At 41.1% G+C, this 24,934-nt stretch overlaps 1 protein-coding gene across 5 annotated transcripts; it reads left to right on the forward strand.

Annotated features, from left to right (window-relative positions):
• Positions 1–12: 12 nt before the first annotated feature.
• On the forward strand, positions 13–8,378 carry LOC128350979 (carbonyl reductase [NADPH] 1-like). 5 transcript variants are annotated; one of them, XM_053309978.1, is made up of 4 exons: positions 13–154; positions 2,256–2,573; positions 3,237–3,344; positions 7,463–8,378. In XM_053309978.1, the coding sequence occupies exons 2-4, from the start codon at positions 2,288–2,290 to the stop codon at positions 7,897–7,899; spliced, it is 831 nt and encodes a 276-aa protein (XP_053165953.1). In that variant the 5' UTR covers positions 13–154; positions 2,256–2,287; the 3' UTR covers positions 7,900–8,378. The 5 variants fall into 5 exon arrangements, with proteins under 5 accessions (XP_053165953.1, XP_053165951.1, XP_053165954.1 ...); XM_053309976.1 differs by having other exon boundaries at positions 75–209; XM_053309979.1 differs by having other exon boundaries at positions 86–209; positions 2,283–2,573.
• The last annotated feature ends 16,556 nt before the right edge of the window (positions 8,379–24,934 follow it).

The following is a 24,934-nucleotide window of genomic DNA, read 5'->3' on the forward strand; positions in this document are numbered from 1 at the left end:
CGGCTGCTGCTCTTCGGCGGACAAGCCTTTCCAGCCAATCATCTGTTGAAAGGGAGAAGCGTTTGGACGAGGCTGGCTTCCCATTGGAGGGGGGGGAATATACGTCTTCATTTCCCCATAGGGCAGAGTCCTCTTTTCGTTGTTTGTGTAAGACGTAAGTACGTGTTGACTGCTCAAGAGATTGTGGGGAATAAAAGCAAGAAATAAGTGTACGTTGAGGTTTGCAACTTTATCTATATATGCACACAGCTTCTTCTTCTGTCTTCCTCTTCTCCCCCACCCCGTTCCTCGCAGCAGTCCCTGTACATAAGGCTTCATTTTCTAACACTCAAACAGTGCTTTTGCTTTCTTTCGGTATTCATTATTAAGGAACTTTCATTTTAAAAACAAAAATCAGCCGATTTTTCATTGCATTAAAAGCGTTCAGACCGTATCTCTCTGCGCGCGTGTGTGATTGTGTGTGAGTGATGCGTGTGCCTTTTGGCCATAATACGCGGGATGCGTGTTGATTGTTTGAAGTGTGTGCTTATTGGCAAAACTATTATGGTTTCTCCATAAGACTTCTGTAAAACTCTCCTCTACTGTTGCTGATAGACTGGACCACGCTGCATAGTGGTTATGTTTCCTTGGGCACACTGGGGTTTAGTGAAATGACTGGCATATAAGCCTGTGTGTGTATATATGTATATTGCACACAATCACTATTGTGGCTTTTCTTACTTTCCTGATATTAGAAATCGTATTTTATTCATTTCATTATAATAAAATCAGGTAAATGTACTTTAGAGTTGGTAAGTGCAACATGATAATTCTGGAAAATATTGCCAACTTTCATTTTTCTGCATTAGCCCATCTGCACCTCTCCTAAGACTATATTTTTAACAAAGTAAAGTAGTATATCAACAAAATTGTGCTTCCCCTTTGTCATGATGTCTTTCTATCTCCCAGGCCTGTTTGAGGGTTGTAGCTGCTCACATTTACCCTGCCCCAACGTAAGGCTGTGGCTGCACCAACACTGGTAGCATAGCACTATGCATTTGAACTTTGTACTTTGCTTCATGTTATTACTGGATTGTGCTTTCGTTGCTGACGTGCCACAGAATAACCTTGAGCAATACAGTCATCCCTTGCCAACTGCTAGGGTGCCATTATGGCAAAGCCGTTGGCAAATTCGCTGTTGGCGAGGCATTGAAGTCTATGGGAAATGGGGTTAGGGAAACCATGACCCCCAAAAGACCTAAAAATAAAGGGAAAATGCCTTTTTAAATCCTGTAATATCACCAAGAGTCATCAAGAAGAATTGGCAGATCAAACCTCTGAACTGCCCACCCCCAAATCACTAAAAACCCTCGCCAACCATGGATACTCGGGTCTCAATTGGCAAGACCTGTCACAATTTCCTGTTCGCATATACTCAAAACCACTGGTAAAACCGTGGCTGGCAAGGGGTGACTGTACTTGTCTTGGAGTATGCACAGCTTCCCAAATGCTACCAGTGCTAATGGTCCCACACTCTTGCTATTTTCCAAGTGCAAAATATCTTTTAAAATTCTTTCTTTTGCTTCCTGGTGCATTGAAGCAGGCATAATGGATGAACTATGCAAAACAACAAATATTTATATACCACTTTTCAACAAAAGGTTCCAAAGCGGTTTACATAGAGAAATAATAAATAAGATGGATTAAAGGGCTCACAATCTAAAAAGAAACATGAGAGACACCAGCAACAGTCACTGGAAGTACTGTGCTGGGGGTGGATAAGGCCAGTTACTTTCTCTCTGCTAAATAAAGAGAATCACCACACTAAAAAGATGCCTCTTTGCCCAGTTAACAGGGTTAACAATATGTGGACTTTTAAATGCATGTCATCAATAAAGATATCCAGTGTTGCACCACACAGTAATTCATTGCAACAAATTATTGATATTTTGTCCTTTTTAGCCTATTTCCAGCAGGCTTATGAGATCATCTGGCATTCTGTGAGTGTGTATGTCTCTGTGTCCCCCTATCAACTTCGCAGTGCCTGAGCCAGTATGAACCAAATAGGTACAGTTTTATGGACACATAGAGATACCTCAGTGGTGTAGTTTGTGATGTCATCCGCCCTGATTAAAGATGGTGGATGCGTTAACATTTGAGGTGCAAAGGGGCTAACTTGTGGACTGCTTAACCGATTTGGACAAAATGTAGTCCAGTTATAGAGATAGTGAAAGGAAAGTAGGAATATTCGTTCTTATTTATATTACTGTTGCTAGGAAGTTGATTCGGCATTCATGTAATAGGAAGAATGTCCAGCACCCAAGTAGCTGTGGTGACCGGATCCAACAAAGGCATTGGGTTTGCCATTGTACGGGCTTTGTGTAAGCAGTTCTCCGGGGACGTATATCTGACATCCCGGGACATCGAACGAGGCAAGGATGCAGTGGCAAAGCTGCAGGATGAAGGGCTGAAGCCACTTTTCCACCAGCTGGACATCAATGACCTGCAAAGTATTCAAATCCTCCGTGATTTCCTGAAGGAGAAATATGGAGGACTTAATGTGCTGGTCAACAACGCAGGAATTGCTTTCAAAGGTAAAATGCAGAAGCAGCATCTTTGGAAACACTAATGTTAAATATGGAATACTGCATTTTAGGCACTGAAATTTTTATTTTGATTGCTTAGTTACCAGAACTGTTAAGACAGACTCAATAATTGCATAAGAAGAAATGTCCATAGGAATAAAGCCTTTCTTTCCTGAAATACACCGTACCTTGAGGTCTGTCAAGAGTTGACACATTAGAAAATTATTCCAAATTCCATTCCCCTAAATTTATTTGAAGTTTTGCTAAACCATTTCCTAGCAGAGATTATTAGAAACTGTATTTTTGTATCATTTATGGTCATTGACACTGGTTGGAAATTAATAGTACTGTAGTATGTATGTATAATTTACAAAGCTCTTAGAAGGGAAAGGAAATGACAATAAAAAGAAAGAAAAATCAACTCCAGTTATATAAAATGTGTGTAGGCATTGTTGCATGATCATATTTCCAGTTCGTTGTTTATGGCATCATTCCACCTTTTTAATGTTTTAATTTTTATGACCACCACAGTCTTTTTATATATCTTAAGTAATATTCAAAATGTCATTAAGTATAGGAGAAACAAATATATTTTAAAGATATTTGGATTTGCAGATTCAGTTGTTATTTCTGTGTGCTTTTTCCTGCCAAATGAAAAAAAAAAACAAACAGTTGCAGATACAACTCCATTTGCTATACAAGCAGAAGTCACACTGAGAACAAACTTTTTGGCAACCAGGGATGTTTGTAGAGAGCTACTACCGCTGTTAAAGCCTAATGGTAAGTGCACCACAGTAAAGATTCTGAGGGAAATTCATTTTCACAAAGAGCGAATCCTTTTACTTGTTATGAAAAGTGCAGAAGAAACTTCACAAATAGATAATAGGGAAAATGATAACAGAAAATATATTTTCTAAATCTAGAATGTTTAATTCAGTCAGAATTATCTGTCCTATTTCTTAGGCTTTTCTTAATGCCTTAGAACATTTGAACCTTTGATCATAACTTCATTTCTTTTGGAATAAGTCCCACTGATTTCAACTTTATAGTAGCCTTATGAAGGAGAATTATTGAAATGAATGGGAAAGCCTTCCAAATAATCTGTTTCAGATTGCATATCTTATAGAAGTACTTACTAGAGGTAAATTAATCTAAGAATGCTCTTATGCTTAGAAACAGTGACACTGTGGAGGAGAGCTGGTCTTGTGGTAGCAAGCATGACTTGTCCCCTTAGCTAAGCAGGGTCTGCCATGGTTGCATATGAAAAGGAGACTAGAAGTGTGAACACTGTAAGATATTCCCCTCAGGAGATGGAGCCGCTGCTCTGGGAAGAGCAGGAAGTTTCAAGTTCCCTCCCTGGCTTCTCCAAGATAGGGCTGAGAGAGATTCCTGCCTGCAACCTTGGAGAAGCTGCTGCCAGTCTGTGAAGACAATACTGAGCTAGATAGACCAATGCTCTGACTCAGTATATGGCAGCTTCCTATGTTACAAGTGAGAACCACCCAGATTGGTCCCAATCCCAGTGCTCCTTCGCTGGGTAGCCCAGGTTTCGTGCATGGCCTAAAAGTGAGGTTGGAGGGTGCACATGTTCCTTCCTACCTCACCACCTGGTTGTGTGGAAGCTTGGGCTACCAGCAGCCTGAGCTTCCACAGAGCGATGCAGAAGGTGCACCTGACAGCATGGAACTCCCCCAATGCACTGCAGAACTCATGTGGTGCATTGGGGGGGGGTACTAAAGGACTTCCTCCTTGATCCCAGCTCTGCCAATCATGGCCGTGCTGGTCGTCTTGGCACACAATCAGCAGAGCAAGGAAGAGGCCTCCGGTCATTTGCGAGGAGGCAGGTAAGAGCCTGCCTTCCCCCACAACTACCCCAGTCTGGTTGTGTGAATGACCTTTATATCTAGCTAAGTTTTAGGGATGGCCAGGGTAGTTCGCACATGTCATGATGGGTGTTGTTATAGAACTGCTATGATTCCCATTTTACCAATGAAAAGATATTGGCATTAATTAGGGCAGATGTTCCCAACCTTGGGTCCCCAGATGTTGTTGAACTACAGATCCCATCATCTCCAGCCACTGGGAATTGTAGTCCAACAATTCTGGGGATCCAAGGATGGGAATCTCTGTATTAGGGTATAGGTCACTGTGCTACTGCAGCTGGTAACCTTTGTATATTCATCCTATGTGTTCTGCCAGAACTAAAAGCATATTTTTGCCAACTGGTCCTTCTGAGTCAAACTGATGTTTCTAGAGTTTTTGCTGATTTCAGGGCATGGAGAGTCCTTAGAAAAAGAACAGAAAGACAAGGAGATGCAGGGAGAAAATATAACTGAAGAAAACATATAACTTAGGCAGACCTCTACACATCCCCTTGCCTGCTCGCCAGTGGCAAGTGCCCCCACCCTTTGGTGAACAGGACACCCAGGACCACTCTGAGCTCATTTCCACTGCCATTTTTGAGAAGGTAAGAATCAGCAGGGATCCTTTCTGAGCAGTAAGAGAACGCTCTCTCTGTTTCTTACTATCTCCAAATCTCAGTGCCAATGACAAGAATTCCTAAGAACTCTGCATGTGCCAGAAAGGATCTGAGGGAAGAGAGGGGATTGGTGGCAACCACAAATAATAGCTGGCTAGCGAGCTAAGCCTAAATTTGTGGGTCCCTGTAGGGAAACAAACTCTGTGCATACTTACTTGAGGATAAACCCTATTGAACTCAGTGGGACACGGTCAAATAAGCATATACATAGGATGAGACTGTAAGAAAGGAATTATTTTGTCATTATCCTTTTAACTCGGATTGCATTTGCAGTGTCTTAAAGTTCACTAATCAGCATGTAGTTCATAAATGTACACTCTGCAAAATAGAGAGTTGAGCTCCAGGATGTAATGTGCCCCACTAGTATATCACAGTTCATGTGGACTTGGTCCTCTAGTCCAAATGCCTGCATTGCAGGGGATCGTTTTATGCATCCGCTCCCACTGATTCCACACTAATATCCTTCCAAAGTAGCCTACTACACAAAAATGACGAATATTTATATACCGCTTTTCAACAAATTTCCCAAAGCGGTTACATAGATATTTATAAATAAATATCACAGAGACAGTATGTCCCAGTTCAAGAACAGGAAAGAATAAGGTGCCCAGTCCTAGAGTTATTTTTGCAGTGCCAGTAGTAATTTAGTAAGAAAAAACGTGTTGATAGAATAAGCAAATGCAGTGGACAAGACTAATACATATACTCAATGAAAAATATAGTTCTCATACATTCTGGAAATTTGAATGCACCCATCTCAGCCAGCTGTTTAAGTCTTTGGATCTGGAATTAAGTGTATTACAACCCTTTGTTACTTCATTGACCCATGAGGATTATCTTATCTCCTACGTGAATGGGAACGATCCACCAAGGAAACATCAGAGACTTTACCCATTGCGTCTATATAGGAGCTTAGTTTCTCCTCCTTTAAACACCTGCTTTTTCCAGCCTTTATATGGCTTATGTATGATGGGTTATATTGACTACTATTTTTCCACATTATATGTATTTCTCCTGTCCTATTCATGTATTTACACTCTGTGATACTTTATGATTATTTGTGTCTTTGTGAAATTAATATTAATATATGATTGTTCTAACCAGCCTTAACTGAGTGATATTGATATATTAATATATGGATTGACTATATTTTTCATTGAATAGTAATTTAGTAACATCGTCTAAACTGCTTAAAAATAAATAGTTTTATTTAGAAAGAGAATAAAATAAAAACAAGAGTACATCCAAAATTTCCAAGAGAGCATGGTTACATAGAATATCCTGAAAGGAACCACTGCCAATCCATCACCGAACACTCAATTAACAGAGTAAAACCATAAACGAACAGTTCAGAAATCTAAATGCCCATGAAAACAATTCACACCGAATTTACCTAGCTTAGCAAAGGGTAAAGAACAGGTAAATACCTCCCAAATCTCTAGTCAAAACATTATGGTAATTACCGAGGTCTAACAAACAAACAAAACCTCGCAAAAAACTTATTAGAAAAGGAAGAATAATAAAAAAGGAAAACATAAGGTAACATAAGATTTGTTAAACTAAAATACAGATTAAAAAGATATAACTCGATAGAATAAAGTAATATTTACTATATAATAAGGTAAAACAGTAGTACCAAGCATACAGTACCAAAGGTAAATAAAAGAATATTGTATTACTAGTGGTTGTTATATACTACTAATTGAAATATATGTAAAAGCTTTGATATCTAAAAATTATATTTGATGCAAGAGTTAAATATCTAGTACAGTATTCAATAAATTTGTGAACATCAAGATTTATTAGAGAAGGTGCAGGTTAACCGAGCTTTGCTAAGTAGTAAAACAAGTAATAATATCAGGCTGTCTCCTACGTAACTAAAAATGAGTAAGACCATGTTTATATTTATATAATAAAGTGTAAAAAAATATGTAAAGGCTTATAAGTGGCAAGGTGTAAATAGTTTCAATATCTAAATGGAATCTTTGGTATAAAAATTGAAAATCTAAACACTCTATGTAAAAATTGATTTAAATGCTGTTGAAATCTAAAAAAGAGGTATTCCTAAGGACATCGTTGGAAAAAAGAGAGAAGGGAGCAAAAAAAATGAGTAGAGGGGGAAAGGAAAAAGAAAAACCAGCCAGCTGTAACATCGTCTAAACTGCTTAAGGGGATAAGCCATTTATCATGTTACATGAGGAAGCAAAATCCCCTGATCAGTCTTGCCCTCCCTGAGGGAAATCTCTTCTGAATTTTACTTCAACAGAAAATGGGAAGTGTGTACCTTGTAGTGTAAGGAAAAACCTTGATTATTGCCACAGAATTGCTTCTAGTCCTCTAACGCTTTTCTTTTTAACAGGCAGAGTCGTGAATGTATCTAGCATGAATGGTGCTTCAGCATTATCCAGATGCAGCCAAGACCTGCAGCAGAAGTTTCGCAGTGACACAATCACTGAAGAGGAGCTAGTAAAGCTCATGGATAAATTTGTGCAAGACGCCAAGAAGGGGATACATGAGAAGGAGGGCTGGCCAAATACTGCTTATGGGGTGTCCAAACTAGGAGTGACAGTTCTGTCCAGAATTCAAGCAAGGCGACTGAATGAGACAAGGAAAGGTGATGGCATTCTCCTGAATGCCTGTTGCCCTGGGTGGGTCAGGACTGACATGGCAGGTCCTAAAGCCCCCAAAACTCCAGATGAGGGAGCAGAGACTCCAGTGTATTTAGCCCTTTTACCCGCTGGTGCTGATGGGCCTCATGGCCAGTATGTTAGTGAGAAAAAAGTACAGAAATGGTAACACAGTAATGATATTTCTGGGTATACAGAATGAAAATGATACAGAATAATGAAACAATGATACTTCTGGATATACACACTGGAGATTCTGGGCCTGTGGCTTGCTGTAGCAGTTTAAATTCAGAAACTGGCTTCTGTGCACAGAAATGGTATTTTGCTAAAATGTAATTTAAGAATGCTGAACAGTGGAGGGAAGTGACATGTAGTGATGAGAGCATGCAGAACTTGCCTGTGTTGTCTGTTAGATCCTTGTGCAGTACCTCATGGCAGACTTTTGTTGTTCTTGCAGTTTCCAGATGTGGACAACTATCTCCTTTTATACTAACTTTAATTTGAATGTGTAAAATGATTAGCTCTTGAAGACATAAAACATGTATGTGTACAATATTGTTTTCTATAATGCATTAATTAAATAATTCTAGACTTTACATACAATATGGTTGCATGAAATTGGTAAAATAAAAATGATCATTTAACAAATATGTTTTTGGCTACTTTGCAGGGAGGACTGTTGAGTGCCTATACATTCTTTTACAAACCCAGAAATGCACAAACACACACGCGCACATGAATCTACATGAATGCAGAAGGGTCGATAAGCATTCAGCCTGGAAAGTGTTTTTAAAACATAAACCTCTAAGAATAACAGCATTGCAGAATGTTGCAGAGGAGGGGAGTAGTGTTGCTTGCTATTGGTGATTACCATATAGGGGTGTGCATGAAAACTACACCACCACCTTTCACACAGCAACCTTAGTGGTCCTAGAAGCCATTTTGATACCAAAAAGGGGAGACCAAAGTCCTACGGTGCTGTGAAATTGTTTATTGGAGCCCAACACGTATCGGCTAAAGCCTTCTCCAGGGGCAAACTAAAACACATTATGGCCATGATAGAGTCCTACTCAGGAGGGAGACATGGTGGATTCTTGAGTTAAACAACTTGATTCCTGGCTGTTTGAATGAGGAGTTAGACTTTGGAGCAATGCCTAATTGAGGGGCATTCTCCTTTTTAAAAGCATGATTCTAGTAGTGGGTTAGATAATGACGTGCAGCTGGGTCATTATCTAAGGCTATAAATCTGTTGTTAAAATGGAAAATGGGATAAGCTCATGGGAGGAAGATAGCAGTAAGTCTGCTCAAGGAGTCTTGGCTAGTCTAAGAATGTAAGTATCTGCATGCTGCTTTTCAGAATTGTTATTCTTGGAATTGTTGTTTTTGTAAAACCAAGTCCTTAGGCTTTTACTGTTTTTGGAGAAGTTGGTTTTTTATGACAGGATTTCATAGGAAAATATGTAAGTGTATAATTTTGTTATAATTGTTTTTTTTTTAAGTATTCAGAGTTTGCATATTTTAAACATTCAGTACATTTCATTATGTGTCTTTGCCCCAAAGAAAGCTTCGGCCGATACGCATTATGCTCCAGTAAACAATTTCACAGCACCATGGGACTTCGGTCTCCCTTTTTAACATCTTGACTAGGTGCTTCTCTGTTTTTTTCTACATTCCTAGAAGCCATTCCACCAGCAATACCAAACTATTTTGAGCCTTGAAATGGAGGCTGGATTGAGGGGATACATATATGGCCCCTTCAACCCATAGTACACTTTTATTTTGCAGGGGGTGGGTGGTCTGGCCTTTACTGTGGATAAACTTTGGGTTTGTGGAATCTACTATGGATTCTATAAGAAAGAATGTTGTGGTCCACCAATTAGCGCCATTACAGACTAATGACTCCGTTAAGGGAGATGGGAGCAGAGCCAATTACTTAATTCACTCTAAGAGCCGTACTCTTGGATGACTTGCAACTTCAAGTATAAATGCATATCTGAGTTGCTTCAGAACAGGGATTCTAACAGTCTTATTGAGAGCAGGGAAAACTTTTAGTTGCTGTTAAGAAACATTTGCCAATCCACTGCAAATTATCCAGAGATCCTGGTCTACCTTCTGCCCACTGCTACAGTAATATCTCCCACAATAGCCATAACCAGGCCATTCCCATTTAGGTTAGCCAACTAACAAATCAAAGTTTAACTTCAAAAAAACCAAAGTTTTATTTTAGCAGAATATTTGTAATTTCTGTTTTACATCTTGAAAATCATATCAATCATCCTTTTTCTTAATTTATTCAGTTGCTGCTTCATTGGTGATATTTTCTTTATTTGGAAGGGCAACTTGCATCAACTTCATGAATTTCATTCATGGATTAATCATACAGTATCCAGTTTGTTCTACAGGCTGATTTTTTTTTTCCAGGTTCATTTTTTAAATGTGCTAGTCAAAAGATCTGGTCCACAGATACACACCTCCCTATTTTTTTAAAAAAACAAAAACAACCAAAAACTAAACCACAGATTGCAACACTGTGCTCAGATTTGATAGTTGTCACTCCAGACATGTCAGACATAATTTGCCAAATGGTTTATTTTTAAGAGTCAAATGGAATTGCTCTCTAGAATGGGATTTTCTTGCAGAATCAGACAAGTTACAGAGAGACTTTATGCATAGAGGTTATCCCCTATCGGTCATACAAGCCAGAATTAGAGTTGCTCATCAACAATGAGATACTAATGCATCAGAAACCTAGTTCTGATAATTGTAGTAAAGTCATATGTACTCTTCTATTTAACCATATAGGCACCAGGCTTACAAAGGCAATTTTTAAAAAATTGGTTTTTGGTCTCAGATACTCCTTGCTGTCAGTCTAAGCCTATCCTTTCCTTTAGACATATGAGAAACATTTCTTACTGGCTTGTCCAAAGTGATACCTCCCTTCGCATAAAACAATCCATTCTCATATTTGGATCTAGTCTACACCAAGGAGACTTCACTTGTGGAAATTGTGAATACTGCCACTACACTTCTAAACATAATGAATTTGCCAATCCTGTTGACCAAGACATACACTTTATATCGTTTTACCACATGTAATTCTGCCTCTGTAGTTTATATTGTTTAGTGTTCCTGTCATCTACTGTATGTGGGCAAAACTATTAGAACTAAAAAAAAGAGGACAGGTGAGCAGTTATGCAACATCACACACAAAAATACCAAAGCACAATTGGTTAAACATTGGTTACAACAGAAACATACTTTTCATCTGGGCTTTAGGACATATACCCTCATGCCCTTATAGGATCTTGTTAAAAGAGGCTAGGTATATCCTTAGATTGAACTGCTTAGCCCCTAGGAGCCTAGAAGAGGGTTGGTGCTCTTTTGTAATTAAAAAAAATCCCAGGAATAATGTTGCTACAATGGACTGAAGTTCTGTTGAAATAAGTGGAACACACTATTTTTTTTAAAAAGTAATCTCTCAGTATTTAAATAGGATTATATATGAGTAGTTTAGATCTTACTATAGAAAGTGCACATATTCTTTTCATCCCCCAAAGGAAAAATCTCATGGGCTTAGCATGGGATTTTCTCCTTATAAAAGAGTAAACGGGCATAAAGAAAGAATTTTAAATATAAGAATTTTAAATATAAATGGAACAAACAATTCATACACAAAACTTGGTCAGTTTATTCAAAGGGTTTTATCCTCGATAATAGGGAGACACACTATTAGACATTTGATACAGATATCAATATCACAACTTTCCACATCAGTTTTTGATATTACACAGCAATTTTCATCATAGATTAGGATTGTTTTAACAACTGCCTTATGCCATAGGTCATAAGATGTATAGCAAAACTAGTTTACTGGAGACAAGCCATGCAACATTTCATGAAGAACCTGTAACTCCAAATTTCTAAATTCTGAACTTCTCAAGAGGCCAGTTTCTACTGACCTAAAATAAGCTGCAGGTTATGTTGAATCAAGATAAAGTTAGGAACAGGCCATTATTACATTGTAACTTACAGGTGAACATGAAACACAAATCTGTATGCAATATATTTCATTCTAAGAAGTTTCTTCTGTTTTGCTCTGAAAAGCCCAGGCAGACCACAGGATGCCAACTAGGAATAATGCATACTTTGCATAGGAGGCAAATATTAGTACAGTACAGCCTTCCCCGCCCCGCCGCCCCCGCCCCCAGCATCCAGCTGCTGGTGTACTCAGAACTAAATTACAGGCTGCAACTCTGTTTGTATGTTGATATTTCTATTAAAGTAAGTTGCACTTAAAATTAATGACTTGTTAATCTCAAGTAATTTGTTTTATGTGGGAGGAGCCTATTTGTATCAATGAGGAAAATTAGGCTTCCTTGCTAGGAAGTAGTACTGACTTCTTCAGTGGGATTTACTACTGAATAAATGTATTTCGGATTGTGTTGGGAATTTATTTATTTGCATTTCCTACCTCAGTAAGGCATACTTCAACTCCTGCTAACTGGGCAAAGGGGCACCTTTTAAAGTGGTGATTTTCTTATATATAGCTGTGGGAGCGCAATTTTCCTTATTCATGCCAGCCTAGCATCTCTCCCAATGGCTGTTTCCTGGTATCTCCCTTGTGTTTTTTTGCAGACTGTTAACCCTGTGATGGGTCACCTTAAGTAGCGCAGCAGGGAAATGCTCGACTAACAAGCAGAAGGTTGCCAGTTCGAATCCCCGCTGGTATGTTTCCCAGAAACACCTATATTGGGCAGCACCGATATAGGAAGATGCTGAAAGGCATCATCTCACTATGTGGGAGGAGGCAATGGTAAACCCCTCTTATATTCTACCAAAAGAAAACCACAGGGCTCTGTGAATGCCAGGAGTCGAAATCGACTTGACAGCACACTTTACTTACTAACCCCATGATACAGGAAACCATTGTTCCATTTCTTTTGCTATGTAAACTGATTTGAGGACATTGGTGTTGAAAAGTGGAAAATAATAAACAAAATCTACATGTCCTCGAATATATGGGCAACATATTCTCTCATCATGTAAATGATATTCTTGCTTGTGATTGGGAAACCTGTTGCCTAAAGAGCCAATCGCTCAGAGATAACAATGCCTAGAGGGCAGCATAGGAGGCAGGTCTATCATTTTTCTTAACCAGATCAGCTTTCACATCATACACAGCAAGCACAAGAGAGTATACAGAATCACCAGCAGTCGTAGCATAGAACGAAAAGGGTAAATGCTTTTTCTCTGTCTTCAGGTGATCTCTCTTGTCTTTTGATAGTGTAAAGTAAACTGATGGGGTTATGTCTTATCACTGTTATTTTATAACGATTATTTTCACAGATCAGCACCTGTTCAGATGTAGGGTGGGGAGAGATGAGAAACAATCCAGAGTATTTAAACTACAAAACAGGAACAGAAAAGCAAGTGATTTCTTCACTCACTAATTCACACAGTTACAGTATTTACCCGAATCCAAGACTAAGTTTTTCCCCCAAGTTGTTTAGTTTTAGAAATCAAGCAGTTGTCTTAAATTCAAGTAAATACAATGTAACCTGTATTTTTAAAGGGGGTCATCTTAAATTCAGAAACATCTTCAACTTGGAGAAATACAGTAATAGCATGCTTTTGGTTTGGAATAGCTTTGGTTTTCTCTGCTGATACGCTGCCTGTTGATGCGGATTTGGAACCGCTGACTCAGTTTAATGCTGCTTATATTTTGTTGATGTTTTAAGACTGATCAGTGGCTTCTAGATTAATGCTTCATCATTAGACTCCAGAGGAGTGATATAGACCACTGGCTAGGATGCTGCCCTATGTTTATTAATTATTATTTTATTATTGTGAACTCAGCAAAAACAAATTTAATAAGTTTTAGAATAGCTGGATATCTGGTCACCACTGAAATGTTTTAACTATACATTTAGACAGCTCAGAAGTAAGGCAATGGTTACAACAACACCTAGAATCTAGCATGATTTATCATTTGTTATGTGGCCCATATCCTGTGCTCCATGCTGTGGCTTTATTATGCTGTGACCACAGAATACAGGCAGTAGTCCAGTGCACCTCAGCCCTATGGGGACTGGAGTGTGCTCTTCCACAGATTGGTATTGAAACATTGGTATTGGTATTTATTTTTGTGAACCACCTAGAGCATTTGCATCAGGCAGTATATAAATCAAATAAATAAATAATAAACACAAGTTATTTAGCATCTTGAACCTTCATAGACATAATCAGTACAATATATTTGGAGTGAAGTATTATCAATATGCTGATAAAACCAACTAGATATTTCTGTTATCAAATATTTATGCATTTATTTATTTATTATTTGTACACTGCCATAAACTGCTGCCTCTGGTGGTTTACAAGAACATAAAACAAAACAGAAATTAAAACCTTAAAACAATTTAAAAACACAAGTCTAGTTAAAAGTATCCAGGATAACAGATATTAAATGCTTCTGTTCTGAACTAAGGTGAGGAGGCAGTGGCTGGGTGAACAGAAGCTGAATACAGACCCTTGGAAAGGGTTTTTGCACCTCCATTTTGAACTTGCAGGTTAGGTGCTAGTTTGGCAATTAAATGTGGTTGCTCTGTTTTTGTTTTGCTGTCTATTTAATGATATTTTTGATTATCATTTGTTGTTAATTTATGTAAGCTACTTTCAGCTTCAAGAAGATGAAATAAAATGTTTTATGTGAAAAAATATACCTGCCTTAAAGTCTTCAGAACTTCCAGTGTGTTACCAGTGATAGTGGTCCTGTACCAGTGTTATACTGTTGCTGGTTTTTAGCTTCAAAATGCTTCAGAAAACTATCGCTTTTGTTTTGTGATGCATTGAAATGGGATAGTCTGGTCATTTTAGAGCAAACATTGGAGAAAAATTCCAAAGTTTTGAAAATTGGTAGAGATGCCAAGGATACTGTTGTAACATACTAAAAGTCCTGATCATTACATATTTAGCTTTAGCTGCCATCAGAAGCTTGCAGGAGAGAGAAGAGGAGAGACAACATCTGCTCCTAGGTAGACCCCAGGGTGTGAGACTGGGTGCCTGCCTGTTTGCCTCTCCTGCTGCCCCCCTGTCTGTTATCTGCCCCCCAGGACTGGCTGCTGTGCTGAGGTGAGTCTTTGCAGGATTGGGGCCGGGGAGGAGGGTGACTTGGCAGTTTCCTGCATTCCATCTGCCTAGAGCTGCCTGCTCAGGGCTATATAGGCTTCTGCCAGGGGCAGCGGGCCCGCCACCGGCGGAGTCACCACCGAAGGGGTGACACAAAAGGGGGTTGCCCCTTTGAGGGAGCCACTTCAGGAGACAGCGAGGGCCAGGTCTCTTGGCCTAGGTATCTGTATGGGGGGGGGGCATTTAATAGTGGTGGAGCTTCTGTTTTAATTTGTCCTGGGTGATACATTCTTAGAATGTGTCTGTGCTTAACTGGAGATGGGGCAACAGGGTGTGTCCACTGACTGTGGGGCGGTCATTCCAGTTGTGGTGGGGAACAGAAGAAGTAACGTTGTCAGGTCAGTGGGTCATTACAGGGGAAGTGGACTTGGAAATCTAATAGCTGTTCCCCTTCTGGCTGTCCTGCCAGCTCTTTGACCTTGGGGAGCAGTGCCGATCATCTTTGGAACCTCACCTTACTCCTCTGCAATGCCAGGTCGGTCCAGAACAAATCAGAAACCATCCATGATTTGATTCTGGATGAAGGTGCCATCCTGGTATGTATTACAGAGACCTGGCTGGGGGAGGCTGGGGGCCCAGTGTGGTCCCAGCTTCTTCTTCCAGGCTACTCTGTTGAGGAGTGGGTGAGGGACCATCGGCAGGGAGGTGAAGTGGTTGTGGTCTATAAGAATAATCTTTCCCTTACCAGGATCCCTGTTAGAGTGTCGGACCATATCGAATGTGTGTACTTAAGTCTGGGGACCAGGGATAGACTGGGACTTCTGTTGGTGTACCAATCACCCCACTGCTCAATAGAGTCTCTAACCGAGCTGATGGACTTGGTCTTGGACTTGGTGTTGGAGTCTCCCAGGCTTGTGGTGCTGGGGGACTTCAATGTTCACTTTGGGACCAATTTGTCCAGGGCGGCTCGGGAGTTCATAACGGCCATGCCGACTATGGGCCTATCCCAAGTGGTCTCGGGGCCGATGCACATTGCTGGTCACATGCTTGATTTGGTCTTTCACTCTGTTCAGGGTGGTGTTCCATGAGTGGGGAATTCTGTGATTTCCCCATTGTCATGGACGGACCACCATCTGGTTAAGGTCAGACTCACAATCACTTCCCACCTTCACAGGGGCGAGGGACCTATTAGGATGATCTGCCCGAGAAGGTTATTGGATCCAATAGGATTTCAAGAAGCCTTGGAGGGATTTAGTGTTGGCTCTGCTGGTGATCCTGTTGATGCCCTGGTGGAGAATTGGAACAGCAAACTCACTGGGGCAGTAGACATGATTGCTCCTAAGCGTCCTCTCCGACTTGCTTCAAAATTGGCCCCTTGGTATACAGAAGAACTACAGGGGCTGAAGTGGCAAAGTAGACAACTGGAGCGCAAGTGGAGAAAGATTTGGCTTGAATCTGACAGATTGCAACATAGAGCTCATTTGAAGACCTATGCTCAGGCCATACGTGCGGCAAAGAAGCGATTCTTTTCTGCCTGTATTGCATCCACAAGTTCACGTCCAGCGGAGTTGTTCAGGGTTGTGAGAGGGCTAGTGAGTGCCCCTCCTACCTTGAATCAGAATCTGGAACCATTGATTACCCGCTGTGATGCATTTAATGAATTCTTTGTGCGGAAAATCTCTTGTATTCGGGCCGACTTAGACTCTGGCTCCACAGTTACCTCAGTGTCTGATGTGGAGGTGTCCAGCGACTCCTCTTGTGTGATTAGGTTGGATCGGTTCCAGTTTGTGACTCCTGAGGAAGTGGACAAGCTGATTGGAATGGTGAGGCCTACTACCTGTTCTCTTGACCCTTGTCAGACATGGCTTATCTTATCTGGCAGGGGGGTTGTTGTAGAAGGCCTGGTAGAGATTATAAATGCATCTCTGAGGGAAGGTAGGATGCCTCCTTGTATTAAGGAGGCAATTATTAGACCGCTTCTGAAGAAGCCTACCCTGGATCCCTCGGACTTGAACAACTACAGGCCTGTCTCCAACCTTCCGTGGCTGGGCAAGGTAATTGAGAGGGTGGTGGCCTTCCAGCTCCAGACAGTCTTGGATGAAACTGATTATCTTGACCCATTTCAAACTGGCTTTGGGGCGGGCTTTGGGGCGGATACTGCCTTGGTCAGCCTGATGGATGATCTCCAATTGGCAATTGACTGAGGAAGTGTGACTCTGTTGGTCCTTCTGGACCTCTCGGGGGCTTTCGATACTATCGATGATAGTATCCTTCTGGAGTGTCTGAGGGGGTTGGGGGTGGGATGCACTGCTTTGCAGTGGTTCCACTCCTACCTCTCGGGCAGGTTCCAGATGGTGTCCTTTGGAGACTGCTGTTTTTCAAAATCTGAACTTTTGTATGGTGTGCCACAGGGCTCCATATTGTCTCCAATGTTGTTTAACATCTACATGAAACCGCTGGGAGAGATCATCAGGAGATTTGGTGCAGGGTGCTATCAGTATGCTGGTGACACCCAAATCTATTTCTCCATGTCAGCATCATCGGGAAAGGGCATAACCTCCCTAAATGCCTGCCTGGAGTCGGTGATGGGCCGGATGAGGGATAACAAACTGAGACTGTATCCGGCTAAGACAGAGGTACTCATTGTGCGGGGTCGGAACTCAAGAGATGATTTTGATTTGCCTGTTCTGGATGGGGTCACACTTCCCCAGAAGCAACAGATACGCAGTCTAGGGGTGCTTCTGGATCCGAGCCTCTCCCTGGTGTCCCAGGTTGAGGCGGTGGCCAGAAGTGCCTTCTATCAGCTTCGGCTGATACGCCAGCTGCGTCCGTTTCTTGAGGTGAACGACCTCAAAACAGTGGTACATCTGCTGGTAACCTCCTCACTGGATTACTGTAATGCACTCTATGTGGGGCTGCCCTTGTATGTAGTCTGGAAACTACAGCTGGTCCAGAATGCGGCAGTCAGGCTGGTCTCTGGGTCATCTCGGAGAGACCATATAACTCCTGTATTGAAGGAGCTACACTGGCTGCCGATATGTTTCCGGGCAAGGTGCTGGTTATAACCTATAAAGCCCTAAACAGTTTGGGCCCTGGGTATTTAATGGAACGCCTTCTTCTGCATGAACCCCACCGCCCACTGAAATCTGCTGGAGAGGTCCGTCTGCAGCAGCCACCGGCTCGTCTGGTGGCCACTCAGGGATGGGCCTTCTCCGCTGCTGCTCCGAGGCTTTGGAATGCGCTCCCTAGTGAAATAAGCGCCTCTCCATCTCTGACAGCTTTAAAAAAGTCTTCAAAAACACATCTCTTCGCCCAGGCTTTTAATTAACATTGTTTTAATGGTTTTAATGCTGTTTTAAAATATTATTTTAAAATTTTTAAATTGTTGTAATGTGTGTGTTTCTTCCTCCGCATTTTTGTCTTAATGAATGTTTTACTTTGTTTTTATCCTGTTGTAAACCACCCAGAGACGTAAGTTTGGGGCAGTATAAAATGTTTTATTATTATTATTATTATTATTATTATTATTATTATTATTATTATTGCTATAATTATTAATCTAATATAATAATTATTGCACATGCTCTGCACCCCCACAGTGATGTAGATAGGCTATAACTCCCTTGCAGCTCAGGTAGAAGAGGAATGCTGCAAGTCCATCAAACAGTAGAGGAGGAGAAAAGAGGCCTTGAAGAATATATCAAGGACAGTGAAGAAGATGCACTTAAAATGGTCAGTAACAAGAAACTGTTCAACACCAATGAAACAAAGCAGGCCTACAAGAAAGAACAAGTCAAGAACCGAGCAGAAAAATGGAAAAAGAAGCCACTGCATGATTTTTTGCAATATTTGCACAATATAAGTGGAAAATCAGACATCACCAAGACCTGGCAATGGCTTAAGAATGGCAACTTGAAGAAAGAAACAGAGGATCTAATACTGGCTGCACAAGAACAGGCACTAAGAATAAATGCAATAAGAGCAAAAGTAGAAAGAAAAATCAACAACAAACAGCAAGTGCCGCCTTTGTAAAGAAGCAGATGAAACAGTGGACCACCTAATCAGCTGTTGTAAAAAGATTGCACAGACTGACTACAAACAAAGGCATGACAAGGTAGCAGGGATGATACACTGGAACATCTGCAAAAAATACAAGCTACCTGTAGCCAAAAATTGGTGGGACCATACAATTGAAAAAGTGGTAGAAAATGAAGATGCAAAAATATTATGGGACTTCCAACTACAAGCAGACAAACATCTGCCACACAATACACCAGATATAACTGTAGTCGAGAAGAAAGAAAAACAATTCAAAATAATCGACATAGCAATACCAGGGAATAGAAGAATAGAAGAAAAAGAAATAGAAAAAATCACAAAATACAAAGATCTACAAATTGAAACTGAAAGGCTGTGGCAGAAAAAGACCAAAGTAATCCCAATGGTAACTGGCACGCTAGGTGCAATTCCAAAACAACTTGAAGAGCACCTCAACACCATAGGGGCCACAGAAATCACCATCATCCAATTACAAAACGAACAGCCTATATTTTGCAACGATATCTATAATAACAGCAACAACATTGATAATACAATTCAGCCATCCCAGGTCCTTGGGAAGGACTCGATGTCTGGATAAAACAAACTAGTCAATAACACCTGTCTGACTGTGTAAACAAGAAATAATAATAATTTCACACAGCATGTCGTGAACATAAGGAATTCACTGTCACAGAAGGTGGTGATGCCCACTTCTTTATATGGCTTTGAAAAGGGTTAGACAAATTCATACAGGAATTGACAAGCCTATCAGTTGCTCTTAGCTATGATGGCTAAGTGGAACCTCTGTGTCCAGAAGCCATATACCTCTGAAAATCAGATGTCGCAAATGTGGAGGACTGTTGACTTCAGGTTCTGTTTCAGGACTGCCCTGTAGCATCTGGTTCATGTTATTTACAGCTCACTCTAAATGAACTGGTAGAATGAACATTTTAAAAAGAAAAACCAACCCAGGAAGTGGGACTTGATCATACAACCTAATACTGGAAAGAAGGTTTTATGAAGATAGGAAGAACCTGACAGTTCAGCTTCAAATGACATGTTGTGGAAATCGGAAATCAAGAGGAAAGGTCAAGAAGGCAGCTTCCTTTCCTTGAAGAAGGAAAAACGGCATTGGCTAGAGGACTGCTGAAAAGATCTCATTTACAGTACACACGCTAGAAGGCCAATTTAATTTTTACACCTGTGGGACTATGAGTATTTCCCCCATTTTCATCCTTTCCCTTTCTCCCTGCTGGGTATCTATTCTTTTAATGTACATAAAAGCAATTGGATAGCCTTACTTAACACTTCATCATTTCAATTTATCAAGATTCTTCATATGTAGAATATCAGACACTTATTGTAGCACTACATAATTGATAAATCTGTAAATGATTTAGCACTTTCATATTGAAACAAGCCTGCTAGCCTATATACAAAAATAGCAAAATGTTTGTTTATAAAAAAGGGATGTTCTAGGGAAAATTTCAAGTTACTAATTTAATACAAACAAGCAGTTTTATACCTAGTGACTTTGTGGTGCAGTCAGCACAGGTTGTGACTTAAAATTTGCTATGTAAAAAGGGGAGAGCATCATGGGAGGACCTGTAGCTTAGTTGGTAAAGTATGCCAACTTTGTGGGGAGAGATGGTCTTGTGGTAGCAAGCATGACTTGTCCCCATAGCTAAGCAGGGTCTGCCCTGGTTGCATATGAATGGGAGACTTATGTGTGAGCATTGCAAGATATTCCAAGCATTGCAAGATATCCAAGATATAGCATTGCAAGATAGCATTGCAAGATATCCAAGATATTCCCCTCAGGGGATGAAGCCGCTCTGGGAAGAGCAGAAGGTTTCAAGTTCCCTCCCTGGCTTCTCCAAGATAGGGCTGAGAGAGATTCCTGCCTGCAACCTTGGAGAAGCTGCTGCCAGTCTGTGAAGACAATACTGAGCTAGATAGACCAATGGTCTGACTCAGTATATGGCAGTTTCCTATGTTCCTATGCTGTTAAGTCAGTGTCGACTCCTGGTGCCCACAGAGCCCTGTGTTTTTTCTTTGGTAGAATACAGGAGGGGTTTACCATTGCCATCTCCCGTGCAATATGAGATGATGCCTTGCAGCATCTTCCTATATTGCTGCTACCCAATATAGGTGTTTCCCATAGTCTGGGAAACGTACCAGCAGGGATATGTATTCAGATCTTATTTCCTCATGCAGCTATCTGCCTTTTAAAAATGTTGTTTTTTAACATTTTACCATGGTGTCCTTGTCTCAGTCTGTTTACCGTGATTTTGACAGCTCCCCACAACACACGCATACATCCTAGAATCTAGCAATTGACAATAGTATCGCCACATTGTTCTTTGTATTAACATAATGGAATAACATCATGGAATAATACTTCTACTACTAAAATATATACTGCATTTTAACAAAAGTTCCCCACAATATTTTCACATATATCTCACAAACCGTTGCTCCGACAGGAAAAATTTAAATACAAATATTGTAGAGCATCAAATTTTCTGTCTTTGAATGTGGCCTTCAATTAGATTTTAACCAACAGTTTTGCCATGAAGTGAAGGTTTCAGTGGAATGCTACTTCATGGTGCCTGCACCATCCCTCTTTTTTGTCTGTAGCTTACTTATATAAATGTTTCCTGAAAAACAAAACTTAAATATAATTAAGAAGCATAAAATTTACTGCCAGTCACAAGAGGGAGTCTCTCCCTCCTTTTTTGCTACTGTATTCAAGGAACACATGGAGGACAGAGTGCATGCAGTTCATGAAACATGCCTCCAACACACTCATTTCCACACCATCCAAGATGTAGAGCACTAGCACATTTTAAAAAACCTGATAATTCAATTAGGCCTAATTCACAAGTGTCAGAACCCCCACTGGAATCAGTGCTGACTCCTTGAACATCCTGACAGAGGAAGGGGACTACTCATTGCAGGAGGAGCCATTCCCCAGAAGCCTCATGAAGATCATCCCACTCCTGCATGGCCAGGAAGCCCTGGTGAGCATCCGGAACCCACTGTTGGCTCCAGGGAGTTCATAGAATCAGAACCAGGTCCAGAGGCTCTGACATACATGGACACCTCAGCTCCTTCCAGAACCCTCGAAGACGCTGGCTCTGCTCTGGAGGAAGATGCAGACACTCAAAGCTCTCCTGATGCAAGGACTCCCCAGCCTCCACCAACTCCGCACTCCTCAAGGGAGGCCTCAGCCAGTCCTCCAACCCACAGGCGCAAGCTCAATCAGGATGCCCTGCAAGCGAGGTGGAAGAGTACATGTTTGGCAGCACTTGCCACAAAAAGGGCAAGTGCCCTGGAGGAGGATTAAGAGCCAGAAAGGCCTATTCGTGAGGAATTTCCAGCAACACATTTGGAAAGGAAAGGGTGTGGCCCCTTTTCTGCCTATTTATGCCTCCTCACAATCTTTGCTAGAGCAATGGGCAGCAGGGCAACTGTTCAAGCTGCCTAGTGTACTTGCTCCTTGAACAGCTTCCCTGCTCTCCAGCCCCAGTTCCTTGTATTCTATGTTCTTAACTCTTATCTCTGACTCTTTGCTCCTGCCTGAAGCCAGCTGTGCTCAAGCAGGACTCCTGCTGTAACTCATGGACTGCCCAGCCCAACTCCTGCATGCCTTGTGAGATATCTCCAGCTATTCCTAGGACTCGAGTGAGCAAGCAAGCACCAATCAAAGCCCGGTGCTTGACAACAAGCTGAAATTTAGAAAAATCTTATTTTCTTCACAGCTTGGTTTGTACTGAGAGTATCCAATAAATAACTTTGTTCAGGAACATCACCTTCATCTAAATCAGAATGTTGAAGGTCAATGGCCATGTTGGACTTGCCTTCTTTGAAGCTTCAAGTGACTGAAGATGTCTCATGTACTTTTCTTGCCAGTTGTTGACCTTCCACTAGGGATGTGCATGAACCAGTTCGGAGGCCATGTTGGAGGCCTCCGAACCGGTTCAGAAACGGACCGGTTCGGCTGTCCGGCACTGAGGGGGAGGGTCTACCTTTAAGGGCGGGGGGTAGAACTTACCCCTCCTGCCGCTCTTCCCCCTCCGGCGCTGCGTTGTAAATTGAAGTTTTCGGGGCAGCAGCATTCCTCCCTGCCGCCCCTGCCCCCGTCGTTGCCCGGAAGAAGGAGTAAGACGAGCACGCATGCGTGCATCGTGGCGCGCGCGCCCGTCGCCACCATGTGCACGCGCGCCGCATACGTCAATTTAGGGAATTTTTCATGATTTCAGTGTTGGTGGTGCCCCTTCCTTTGAATCAGTAAATAATGAGCCTGCACTGAGGACTGCAGAGAAATTGAAAGGGCAATTGCAAAACCTAGAAAGAGTAAGTGCCACTGCAAAACTGTGGATTCAATATTTTCATATGGTTAGTATTTTGAAACACTACATCCAAGCAGAAAGAATGAGAAATTGGAATAATATTTGTTGTTTGCAAGGCATGCTTTCATATTTTCATTCCAATGGCCACTTTCCATATGCAAAAGTATGCCAACTGTACCTGCAAGACATGTTAAACTTTGAAGCAAAAAATGGACAAAGAAATACAAAAAGTTTGTCAGCAATGGATATTTCACTCTCAAGAGGACAGACAAGTTTTGGGAAGGAATTTGGTCTGACGACCAACAAACAAACATTTCTGTTCTATGAAAACTTCAGGATGACTTGAAGAGGAATGTCAGAAAGTGTGAATAAATAGATTCTGGACATGCCTGCTGCTCATAATATATGTGATAGTTTAGAACATAAGAACAGCCCTGCTGGATCATGCCCAAGGCCCATCTAGTCTAGCATCCTGTTTCACACAGTAGCCCACCAGATCCGTCTGGGGAGCCCACAAGCAAGAGGTATGTGCATGCCTTCTCTCCTGCTGTTGCTCCCCTGCAACTGGTACTCAGAACCATCCTGCCTTTGAGGCTGTAGGTAGCCTATAGCCCTCCAACTAGTAGCCGATGATAGACCTCCATGAAATTATCCAAACCCCTCTTAAAGCTATCCAGGTTCCTGTGGTGTAAACTTAGGTACTATGGAATCGTGCGTAGCCTAAGATGATGCAGAAATAAACTTTTTCAGTGGTGCACAGCTCATTCTTTTTCTTCCAGTTTTCCCGAACTTTGGGGTTGGAAGCCACCAGCCACCAGTCTTACTCCTACTCCTATGCTAAAGCCACCTGCTCCAATTTATTGCCTGTAATTTCTTGAAAAGATTTGGACCGGGATGTTACTGTAAAAAAAACTGGATTGAAATGTTCCACAATTTGTAGCCAATGCCATGGATAATCATGCCTTAACACAAACCCACCAGACTTGTCTGAAACAGGTGAAGATGATATTGACCCGGATGACACAACCAAACAACTTAAGTCACTTGAAACTAAAAACAAAGAAGAAAAGTCCAACATGGCCATTGACCTTCAGCATTCTGATTTAGAGAAGATGATGTCCCTGAGCAAAGTCATGAATTGGATACTCACAGTACAAACCAAGCTGTGAAGGAAATAAGGTTTTTTTAAATTGCAACTTTTGGATTAGGCATAATGGAGATCTCAGGTTTAAACAAATGTCCTGGTGCTCTACCTCATGGGTGGTTTGGAAATGAGTGTGTAGGAGGCATGTTTCATGAACTGCATGCACTCTGTCCTCCATGTGTTCTTTGAATCGCATAGGAAAAAGAAGGAAACCCCCTCTTGTGAGTGACAGTAAATTTCATGCTGCTTAATTATATTAAATTTATGTGAGTGAGCTACAGAAGAGCTTCACCATACTCCCTCACTCAGTATTTTTTAAAAAATCAATTAATACATCTTTTTAAATGTTTTGTCTACTGCTTTTTATCTGGTAAGGTGTTTTTTTTGTTCTCAGTTTTTCGCTTTCTATTTTAATGTAAAACTTTTAAAATTTGTAATTTTAAATGCTGTTTTAGCCTAGTCTTGACGTGTTTAACTTTATTAATCTTTTACTTTGTATTTGTTGATGCTGGGAATCACCTCCAGTAGTGTACTGG

This window comes from Hemicordylus capensis, chromosome 3 (genome assembly GCF_027244095.1).
Source record: "Hemicordylus capensis ecotype Gifberg chromosome 3, rHemCap1.1.pri, whole genome shotgun sequence".
NCBI classification, from domain to species: Eukaryota; Metazoa; Chordata; class Lepidosauria; order Squamata; family Cordylidae; genus Hemicordylus; species Hemicordylus capensis.